Raw genomic sequence first — 11,379 nt, forward strand, 5'->3', positions numbered from 1 at the left:
CGGCTTCGAGCAGTTCATGCGGCCTTATCTCTCTCTCCTTTGGATAGCGTGTGTCCGCCAGAGTCCGCGGGGTCGGTGATTAATAGGGGCCATCACTCACTGTCCCGGACGGCTGAAAGGCAGCAGGGAGGGGGCGGCCCTCCCCAGAACTGAGATAACAAGCAGCAGGAATAATGAGTGGTGTCACTCCACTTTTCATTTTGATGGAAAGTCATTACGGGAGTCAACGCCAGCGACAAAGAGTCATGAATCAACTGCTCTGCTATGAAATTAAAATCGAATTGCTGGCCACCCCCAGCCCCTACCCTTCCTGGGAAATGGGGATGGGTAGGTGGCTTGGGAGAAGGGTGCTATCCTGGGGTGGGCTCTATCCAATCCCAGAGCTGGCAGTTATGGGCAGGAAGTGAACAGGCAGCTAGTGAAGGTGACAACTCCTGTCTCCACCTTGTTTACCAGACCTTTCCTCCCCAACCGCATTTCCCCTCTGCCTGGAGGTAAACTGTGATTAAGAGGAAAATACAGCTTTTCTGGCTCCAACAGGGCTGCCACTTGAGTGCTCCCTTCGGGCTGCTGGCTGGAGTGGGACAGCCCAGGCCCACCGTTATGGAGACAGAAATCCAGCTGCCCAAGCCTTCTCAGAACCCCTTGCTGAACCATCTGTAGTATTAATGGGGTCCCCTTTATTACCAGAAGCAAAAGAGAAAAACCCTTAGCCTGGGGCTCGATAGTGATAGCTGATGGCCCAGGGAGGCCACCTGGATCATGAACACATGAAGTGATATAAGTAACCGTCAGCAGTAAACCAAGAGTCTTTTGCTCTTTTATTAAGTCCAATTCAACTAACTACAATCAGCAGCTGTGGTTCAGGCTGATAGGCCACAGGGCCAAGCCAAACAGTTTCTCGCAGAGTGCCAGGTCCCCATCCAGGGGATGGTTCCTTCCTCTGGCTCTCTGTCCTCCAGCCTGCCTGGCTTCTTGAGGGGAAGGGCTTCACAACATCAGCCCTGGCAGTCCCACCTCCATCTGAGGCTGGGGAGATGGACAGGCAAGAATACAGAGGGAGAACGTCAGACAGAGGTTCCCATCAGGTTCACAGGGCGCCCGCTGTATCTCTTGGAGATGTCAGCTTCAATCTAAAAGATAGCAGTACCAAGTGGGCAGGAAGCAGAGGCAGGTGCAATGCCTCCTTCTGTAGAAACAGGGTGGGGGGTTCCCATGTGAGGGGTCTGCCTGTCCTGTCTTACCAGCTTCTGCAGCTCCTTGGTCTTCTCCAACAGCAGGTCCAGCTTGGGCTCCAGCGCTGCCTGCTCCTGAAGTGCCTCCTGCTGCTTCTGCACCATCAGCTCTTTCTTCAAAGCCAGCAGCTGGGACTGTTTTAGTTTTTGCTGGAGGAATTCTGTCACTCGGTCCACATACCTGTGCAGAGCACTCAGTAAGGATTGGTAGAACTGTGCACCTTGAGCATCTCCATCCAACTGCTGGACAGGTGAGGCTCACAAACCAATTCCCTAATTGCCTCTCACCCTCATATACTTAAGTCCTTGTTTTGTAAGGAATACCCATTCTAGGTCCCCCTTCCTACTTGGGAAGTAGTTCCTTCCTGCCTGTATACACAAACCACTCCTATCTTGCCCCCCCCCCCCAACCGCAAACCCCTCTATCCTCAGGAGGTGATGTCATGGAATGCAGGGATTAGATTTAAGGGGTCATGGAAGAAGAGGAGGAATATAAGGGGAAGAGCTCAAGATAATGGAGCCTAGCATCAGGTTAGCCAGACCTTGGTGAGGCCAGAATCATAAACAAATGTTGCATTTGAAGACTGGTGAGCCGACCAATCAGATCCTGCAATGTGGACACCATGGTGACCATCTTTTCTTTGGTCTGGCCCTGTAGAATGGCGGGAGCCAACTGAAACTGGCTCACGGACAGGATGTCAGCCTCCTCACTCATCTCCACTGCTCTCTGGGACAAGAAGATCTCGAGCTGAGGACAGAAGAGTTGATTCAAACTAAGAAAAGAACTCAGAAGCTAAGTCCTCAGGCTGCTCATCCTGGGAGAAGGAGCAGCGAGGGCTGGACTTTGGGTGAGGCAGTTATCACTGAACATGTTCATGGCTAGAAACTCAACAACTGAAATGTAAGAGTGTGCAGCAGCCTCCACCGTCATTCTGTGGTCCCCCATTCTGACCTCAGGCCAGTCCAGCTCTAGACCTCCATCTTTTCTCCCTAGCCTGTGGCTCAGATAATGAGAATGAAGAGATTCAAAGGTTTTCTCCACCCTAGTGAAGGTATTTATTTTCTCTTCATGAGGGGAATGAGATTCAGGGAATAGGAATCCATGTTTGAGAAACCCTGGATTAACACAAGGCCAGAAAGAATATGAGGGCCATATCTAGTCAGTCTTATTCTGCCATAAAATCTTGATACCTTTTGTCCTGCTTATCCCTTGAGGCTAAGAAAAGCCTCTCTGGGGAGAAAGACAGAACCCAGTGAGGGTTGAGATCTTTCAGGAGGGTCTCCCCAACCTGCAGTCCACTCAGAAGGATAGACCCCATCTTTCCAATCCTATAACAAAAGGGCAGCCGAGAACACTTCTTATTGGGGCTGCCAAAACCTCAGCCACAGGAATTGTATTTCAACTTAAATGAGATGGAGTTGTTTTTGTGGTACTCAGGATTGCACCCAGGAGCACTCTGCCACTGAGCTCTACATCCCCAGTCCTTTCTTATTTTCTTTTGAGACAGGATCTTGCTAAGTTGCCCAGGCTGGCCTTGAATTTGAGATCCTCCTGTCTCAGTCTCCCAAGCTATTGGGATTATGGTTGTGAGCCACCACCCAGCACAAGATATTATGTGGTTCCCAACCTGCTCAAAACCTCCGACAGCTTCCCAGCTCATGAAGTCAAACCACAGTTCTGACTCTACATCTCTGAGCTGTTCTTTCATTTCCTGAACCCAGGGCCCTCTGCTCAGCCACATGGCCTCCCTGTTGTTGCTCAAATGTACAAAGCACGCTTCCACTTCTGGGCCTTTATAGTGGTTCTCTCTGCCTAGAAAGCCCTTCTGTCAGATACCTGCATGTCAAAATTGCCTACAGTCTTGACTTATAGTCACCTTCTCAATGACACTTCCTTGATCCCCAGATATAAACCACAGTCCTGCCCAACAATATGAGTTTGTCTCCCTCCCCTGCTTTCTTTGTGTTACTTAGTAGTATCTAACATAAACTGCATACTTATCTGTTTCTTATCTGCTTTCCTGCTAGAACATAAGTTCCATGAGAGCAAGGACTTTGTCTTGTTCATTGCTCAAGCTCTGGATGTTTAAGACAGTGCCAGACACTCTGGAGGTGTATGAGAAACATGGAGCTGAATGAATGGGGGCATCCTAATACGTTAGGCTCCTTTTCCAGGACATGGAAGGCACTCAGCATCCCTCACATGAATAGGGTCAGGTCAGGCCAGGGGTCAGGAATGATGCCACCTGTGCTGAAGCAAGGCCTCCCCACATCCCCCAGGTGACAGTACCTCCATGAGCTCATCAATGAACTGATTCCGGGTCTCAGGGTATTCAAGAAGTGTCAGAGCATCTGGGCCTCTAGCAACACCTTCTGGAGCTGCCAGGAAGAGAGGGAGAGAAGTGTGGAAGGATCATAGGGCTGGGGAAGAAAAAGATACACCTTAAAGTTTGAGAAGCCCTGACAGATTACCATGGACAGACTCACTGCACTAAAGGCACTTCCCCAAGGGGAAAGGTTAACTTTCCCCAGGTGTCTCAGGCCTAGTCAGGCCTTCCTGCGCTAACCCTCATCCTGCAGGCAGAACCACAGAACTGGATTTCAAGGAGCACTAAGCCGGGCAGTGGGAGGTAAAGTGTCGTCCTGCACTGCCCTCTAGTGGCTCTGGTTACTGCTACAGTCTCCCTGCTGGTGATCAGACTTCAGGACCAAGCTGGTCCCCTTGAGTCCCCGCTATCAGTACAGGTGACCCACATTCAGTCTCTAGAAAGTTTGAGAGTTTCTAAATAGTTCAACAAATTTCCTGTGTTTCCCTCCACTGACATCCTCAAGATTTTGAGAAACAGTTAAATGTGCAAGAAGCCGAATTTCAACAGTATTATTTTTCTTTGTGCCTAGACTCGGGGGTCCTTGAGCACCCCACTCTTGCCAGGGCTGCAGGGATGGAGCACTTACCCTGGGTTCCTGCTTCAAGCACTGTGATCTGCAAAGCAGTAGCATCGTCTCCCCAGTCTATCCCCTCAACTCCAGCATCCTGGATGGAGAGCAAAGAACCCAATGTTGGGAGAATTTCCCCAAGCCCAAGGGGCCTGAAGAGACAAAAGGCTTTGAAAAGTTCAATGACTGAAAACTCCAATTGCATTAAAGTCTACAACCCTGAGGTAGGTGACAAAGATGGCAAGTGTGGGCCCAGTTATGTTGTCACCCTTATCCCCATTTTTCAGGTTCCCACCTGCCTTTACCCCCACCTCTTGCTCCAAACCACAAGAGAAAGGAGGTCCAAACTCTGACATGTCACTTCTGAAACTACCTTCCTTGGACTGCACCTGGCCTTGGGGTTGTGAACTTGGATTGAAGCCTTTACGGACACAGACAACACTTTTCTATGGCCGAAGCCGGACCACACAAAGTCCTCAAAGAGAAGGACTGGGAGGATGTCCTAACCTTTGACTCAGATTCCAGGGAGATGCCCCAGTCGATTCCAGAGGCTTCAGCAGAGATGCCTGCATTGGAAACTGTCTCCATCCCAAAGTCGCCCCAGTCAATCTAGAAGGCAAAAAGTGTTAGCTCAAATAAGACGTGTAAAACGAAAAGGAAGGGGGCTTGCTTTCCCACGGGCCTTAGCTGCTTCTTTAGGGAGGACACATTCAAATGCAATAGGCTCCAAGTTCCCAGAAGAAAGTCATCTTCAGAGAGCTCAAGTGATTGAAGGGCTCCTCGTTCAACAAAAGCCAGCCTACTGATGTTCTTTAGCACTTTTCTGTACTCTGGTCGTAAGAAGGCCAGAAAAGTAAAGGAACAGAGTCTTCTAGATCTTCCTGCCAATAGTTTTGCTCACAAGAACCTCCTTTATGCTAGGTGTGGTGGTGCACACCTGTAATTCCAGCAACTCAGGATGCTGAGGCAGGAGGATTGTAAGTTTGAGGTCAGCCTCTACAACTTAGCAAGATCCTAGGAAACTCATGAGCCTCAGTCTCAAAATAAAAAATTGAAAAGGGCTGGGGATGTCTGGGTTCAATCCCTAGCATCAAAACAATACCCCCATTCACTCTAGAACTCTGAATTCAGGTCAGAGTTTAGAGTGTGTGCTGATGGGGCAAGGAGCACTCACTCAGCTCCTAATGAGGCCTATCTTACCGCATCTTCTTCCAATTGCTCAGGAGGCTCCTCCAGGTGTGGCCGCTCTACCACAGACGGCTCTGTTCCCGTCCTCCATTCATACACAGTTGAGTTTCCCCGTTTCTGCACGTACCGCAGCATCGGCAACACCTGCTCTGTGGGGCTTCAATAAAGCACACAACTGACCCTCCTACTAACCACTTGGGAAGCCAACACTGGGCTCTAGCCTGGGTCACATGGTCAAATGGGCAAGACTCCCACTGATTCAAGTATGTACAATATTGCTTACATATCATGTGGGAAAAACATGCATGGAGAAGGGAAAAGAGACAGGAGAACAGGCAAACCATCCCTGCTACAGAGAAGCTTGAAGTCCTTTTTACCTTTCACACACAAACTCTACACAGGCCTGGTACAGGTCGATGGCTTCCCCCAGGGACTGAGCCCCTGCCCCAATCTCAGTCAGCTGACTTGGCAGGTCCTTCACCAGGGCCAGCAATTCTCTTCGGACATTGTCTCCCTAGAGAGGGGAGAAAAGGGGAGCCAAGACAGATGTGGCAGAAGGGAGAGTCTAACAGGCTAAAGAAAATATCCAAAGACTAGAGACAGGTAAGACACTGGGGCACAACCCAGCCAAGAAGGAAGTCTTTACTGGTAGCAGAGAAGCAGGGCTCAGGCACCCTCCCACTGTGACAAGGCACCCAGATGCCCATTCAACCACAATGCCTGCTCACCGTGATGCCATACTGTTTGCAGGAATGATAGAACTGCTCACGCATCTCAGCAGCCCCCGCCTGGCCCTCCTCCTCTTTGCGGCTGTATTCTTGTTGCAACTGCTGGCACTTAGCAATCTGCTTCTTCAGCGAGGGGATCTCATAGTTGACATTCCGAACCAGGAGGCTAGAAAGTTCCACTGAGGAGGATCCAGGAAATTCACCCCAGGACACCCACACCCTAAGGCAAGTATGCCCAAGGATGCACACAAAGATGCCCTAGCATGATGGGTTAGGAGCAGGGATTGACTCCCTAGCACCCCCTTCCCTATTGTGGAACCTGAGATGAGTTAAGTAGCCTCTCTACTCCAACTCTCAATTGTGAAACAGGGACAATATTTACCATGCAAATCCATATGAAACCGCAAGCACAATTCCCTGCGTTTAGTAAACGCTTAATAAAAAGTAGCTGTTATGATTATTTATACTATTCAAAAACACAACCTAAAGTACATCTGACCCTTTAGTTGTTCTCTCAGGCACCCAATATGACCCATGCCTCTTCAGCCTAGCATTGAATAGGGGTTCAAAGAGGGTGGGGGGAAGCACACCCCATCTTACCAAGGGAGGGAAAGCAGGTCAGGCACTTGCTCAGTCAGGCTACAAATGCCCATTACTTGCCCAATCCTCCTCCTGACCTAGCACTTTGTGGAATTGATTTTCCTACCTACAAACAGGCAACATCTACACTCCAGTCTCTCCCCGCCATAAACTGTGTCTTCTGTAAGCCTGGTGTCCTCAGAACTCTGGGAGGGGGCCTCCCCGTGGATGCCAGGGCTACTTTAGGGCCACTTTACCTAAGTAGGTATTGTCCTTCTCATACAGGGCTACGATTTCTTGCCAATCCTGAGTAGAACAGAAAGAGTAAGTCAGCCAGACTCAGCAGTCACCTCGCAGTTCACTCCCTGGACAGGGGAGGCTCTTCCAGCCTCTTCATTAGACACAACATCCTTGCCTTCTTCAGAAACTAATGCTGGCTACATCATATGGGTGTTTTGTGTGTATGTGTGTTGGGGGGGTACTGGGGATTGAACCCAGGGAACTCTACTACTGAGCTATATCACCAGGTCTTTTTATTTTGAGATGGAGTCTTGTTAAATTGCCAAGGCTGACCTGGGACTTCCGATCCTCCTGCCTCAGCCTCCTGATTTGCTGGGATTATAGGTGTGTGCCCCCACACCCAGCCACATACTTTTAAGAGCATGGTGCTAACAAGTGATCCCCAAAGGGGAAGGTCAGAAAATGTAAACCCAGGGGAAGGATATACTTTTAGCATAAACTACAGGGACAGAGGGAAAGTTCAGGACATAATCTATGTAGACATGTCTATAAATCTTTAAAAAGACCAGAGAGGCACTAGCCCCATGGACTGGGGCCACACATTACCAGCCCTTGGCCACACTTGCCTTCATCCGCTGTGAAGAGTACCGGCCAAAAATATTTTTTGTGGAAGCCTCAGTGCCTTTGAGAAGGTCCACAATTCTCAGGCAGTGGAAATAGTGAATGTCTGGAAGACAAGGAGGAGTGAGGACATAGGATTACAACATCTTCCCACCTCCTCTGGCCTTTGCAGGTGGCTGACCCATGGGTCCTACACTGCCGATAATTTCACCATGTAACTCTCCCCCTTCATCATTCGATGAACTCAGGCAACATAGCCGTAGCGCACTCACAGGAACCAGAGAGCAGCTGGGCGATCTCTTCGCTCTCTGGCATGTCCTGGATGGCAGCATTGATCTTCTCTCGAATCGTCAACACCAGACTCTGCCATTTCAGGTTGCAGTGCCTTCTGTCCACCAGCCAGTCTGCACGAGAAACACCCAAATCACAGCATACCTTCATACCACCTAAATGCCATCACTATTTCAAGCTTAACACACTGAGAAACTAACTAAAAGTTGTCTTTGTATTGTTTAAGGTATGGGAAGATGAGAAGAAAGATCCAAAGAAAGGTTTGGGGCTAGACAGACTCTGGCGGCCTGTCTTTATCCTCAGCAATTTTTATAGAGCAACTGCCTCAACACAGAAATAAAGCAAACCTTTAAATTGGTCCTGACAGGAAAGTGCAACTTTTACCACACTAAATTCTCCATATTTTGCTTCTGAGGGTAATTATATCTTTCTTGTTGACAGAGGATGCTGCTCAACTTCCATGTCCTCAGGGCTGGGATTAACCATGACAATGGAAAGCACAGGCAGTTATGCCAAGTACCGGATGAATGAACAACTACAAAGCTCCTAATACCTTCAGCGCCCCAAGGACTAGATAACACTATTCTATTCTTCACAATGAAGTGCCACCCTGCACAGTGACTATAAACGTGACTGACCTCAAGAAGTCTGGGCTGTTTTGTGGTTTCAGAGCCAAGCACATTTCCACATTTCCTCAACAGAAGAGAACTCTAAGAGCTAGGTTTTGTGATTAGATGGTCCTGGTTATTTTCTTGGTGCTGGAGGTTGAACTCAGGGGTGCTTGACCACTGACCTACATTCCAGTCCTTTTTGAGACGCTGGATTCTTAACTTGTGATTCTCCTGCTTCAACCTCCCAAGTAGCTGGGACTACATACCACCAGAACCAGCCATGTGACCTTCATTTTTTAATGTCCAGTACATAAAACAGTACCTGGTAGAGAGCTAACTCAGTGAATGCTCATTTACTGGTTCTTTCATTTCCAAATACAAATTCACACATTGAGCACACAGGGCCTGAAGAACTGGACAAGTGTGAAGTAAGACCAAAGAAGGTCCACTGATGGCCATCACACAGGACTAAATGGCTCCATACAGTGCTTTACCACTGAGTTACATTCCTAGCCCCCTAAATGGCCCCACATAGTGGCGAATTTAGAACCATGGCCTTTTGCTAACAAATCTGTCAACTGGTCAAAAACTATGATCCCAGGGCTGGGGATGTGGCTCAAGCGGTGGCGCGCTCGCCTGGCATGCGTGCGGCCCGGGTTCGATCCTCAGCACCACACACCAACAAAGATGTTGTGTCCGCCGAGAACTAAAAAATAAATATTAAAAAGATTCTCTCTCTCTCTCTCCTCTCTCTTTAAAAAAAAAAAAACAAAAAAAAAACTATGATCCCATTCCAGTATCAGTAATATTCCCTCTCCTATGTTCCTCTAAAATTTTTATAAAGAAAAATCTCATCACTGGGCATGGTGGCACATGCCTGCAATCCCAGAGGCTTGGGAGGCTGGGGCAGGAGGATCTCAAGTTCAAAGTCAGCCTCAACAACTTAGTGAGGCACTGAGCAACTCAGCAAGACTCTAAAAAAAAAAAAAAGACATAAATTCATAGATGTCATAAAATGAGGAGCAAAGGGCTGTGTTTGATTATCTTCATGGCAAGTTGGCATTAAATTGATGAGTCCAATGAACATTTTTAAATGCCAGGACTGTACATATGCCCTGAGATGGTCAGAATGAAGAGGTCTTTCCTTGGTTTTGAACTGGTGAGGAGGTATGTAGACCAGATAGAGGTGGTCTGGCCACTAAAAGATCTCTATTTACTTTCACTGGTCTTGGTTGTACTATGTCTGTAATTCCAGTTACTTGGGAGGCTGAGGCAGAAGCTGGAGGCTAGCCTGTGCAACTTAGGAAGACCCTCTCACAACAAAACAAAAAGTGCTAGGGATGTAGGTCAGTAGTACAGTGCCTGCCTAACACCTGCTGGGCCCTAGGTTCAATCCTCATAAAAGGGGAGGGTGGGGAGATAAGATTTTTATTTCCAACTGAATTTGAAGTCCCTCTTCCCCCTAAAATCAAAGGGAGATGGAAGCTTTTTTTTTGGGGGGGGGCGGAATATCATGGTTTGAACTCAGGGGTGCTCAACCACTGAGCCACATGCCCAGCCCTATTTTATATTTTATTTAGAGACAGGATCTCCCAGAGTTACTTAGTGCCTTGCTTTTGCTGAGGCTGGCTTTTTTTTAAAAATTTATTTAATATTCATTTTTAGTTGTAGTTGGACACAATACCTTGATTTTAGTTATTTATTTTTATGTGGTGCTGAGGATTGAACCCAGGGCCTCGCCTACTGCCACAACCCTAGCCCCTTGAGGCTGGCTTTAAATTCAGGATCCTCCTGCTTCAGCCTCTGGAGCCGCTGGGATTATAAGCATGCGCCACTGCACCTGGGAAAAGCTTAAAAAAAAAAATTGGAATCCAAAATTGAACCTAGGGTGCTCTAGTTAGACTTTTCTCAGTTTTCATTTTGAAACAGGTTATAGCTAAATTGCCCAGGCTGGCCTTTAACTTGTGATCCTTCTCCCCCCCCCCCCCCCCCCCCCGCCCCGGGCCTCCTGAGTAGCTGGTGGTGTACACCTAAACGGAAGTTTTTAAAAGATGGTAAAGTTTTTTCCCCGACAATGCAAAGGGCATTGTTGAGCCAGACAGACTTGTTTCAATTCAGATCTGCCACTGACAACTGATCATCTGTCACTCAATAATATGATTTGATAACACATGTTTAAGTAGAAAACCTTGGTTAGGTACAGACACTCTGCGGTTCTTCCCCGCTGCTTAGTCTGGTCATTGAATAAGGTAGGCGGTCAGCACCTCAACCCACACTTTCAGAGCTCTTGGCGGCAGGGGGCAAGTAGCAGGCCTCCCCCGACAGCCGACTACGCGGGGTCGCCCCCTCCTACCGAGCAGTTTGCTGGTCTGGATGTCGATGGGTAAGTGCTGATGATCCTGGTGGGAAACACGGCGGGGAGGGGCTCCTGAGCGCGTAGAGGGGACGCGCCCCGCGCGCACTCATTTCAGTGTCCCAACCGCCTCCCCGAAGGGCCAGAGCGACGGGCCCGCAAAGGCTGAGCACCGGAGACAGATCAGAGAATCAGGAAAAGGGTCCCGGGCCAGTTCCCAGTTACCGCAACCCTGTTCTCCACACCTGCATCCTTCCTCCACTTCCGCTTCCGGCCGGAGACCCCTGCCCGCCCCGCCCCACCACCAATCCAGTGCTGGTGTAACTAATTCTCAGTTTAGGCGCAAACGGGCCTACTTCGGCCACGTAGCTGCCTTCCGCGTAGCCAATCGGGGCGCACGCGTCATCCCCGGCGGCAAGCCCCGTCCACCCCGAGGCTCCGAATGGCTGAGTCTAGAAAGGGCGGGAGAATAGGGGACAGCCAATGGGAGGCGTGAGGCGGGCTCAGTGATGCAGAGCGCAAGGGAAGGGGTGCAGGGAAAGGGCTGCAGTGGCGGCGCGGCCACAGCAGGTGGCGCCCAAGAGCTGGTCCCGTTC

At 49.2% G+C, this 11,379-nt stretch overlaps 1 protein-coding gene across 2 annotated transcripts; it reads right to left on the reverse strand.

Moving 5' to 3' along the window:
• Window positions 1–791: 791 nt before the first annotated feature.
• Window positions 792–11,157, reverse strand: Cdk5rap3 (CDK5 regulatory subunit associated protein 3). 2 transcript variants are annotated; one of them, XM_026386786.2, is made up of 14 exons: window positions 11,029–11,157; window positions 10,784–10,829; window positions 7,801–7,932; window positions 7,534–7,634; window positions 6,925–6,973; window positions 6,089–6,267; window positions 5,738–5,874; window positions 5,373–5,517; window positions 4,680–4,781; window positions 4,191–4,269; window positions 3,526–3,614; window positions 1,778–1,983; window positions 1,245–1,416; window positions 792–1,133 (listed from the first exon to the last, which is right to left on the reverse strand). In XM_026386786.2, exons 1-14 carry the CDS (start codon window positions 11,032–11,034, stop codon window positions 1,068–1,070), a joined length of 1,509 nt encoding a protein of 502 aa, XP_026242571.2. In that variant the 5' UTR covers window positions 11,035–11,157; the 3' UTR covers window positions 792–1,067. The 2 variants fall into 2 exon arrangements, with proteins under 2 accessions (XP_026242571.2, XP_026242572.2); XM_026386787.2 differs by lacking the exon at window positions 10,784–10,829.
• Between the last annotated feature and the right edge of the window lie 222 nt (window positions 11,158–11,379).

Source organism: Urocitellus parryii, chromosome 7 (assembly GCF_045843805.1).
Source record: "Urocitellus parryii isolate mUroPar1 chromosome 7, mUroPar1.hap1, whole genome shotgun sequence".
Classification (NCBI taxonomy): Eukaryota; Metazoa; Chordata; class Mammalia; order Rodentia; family Sciuridae; genus Urocitellus; species Urocitellus parryii.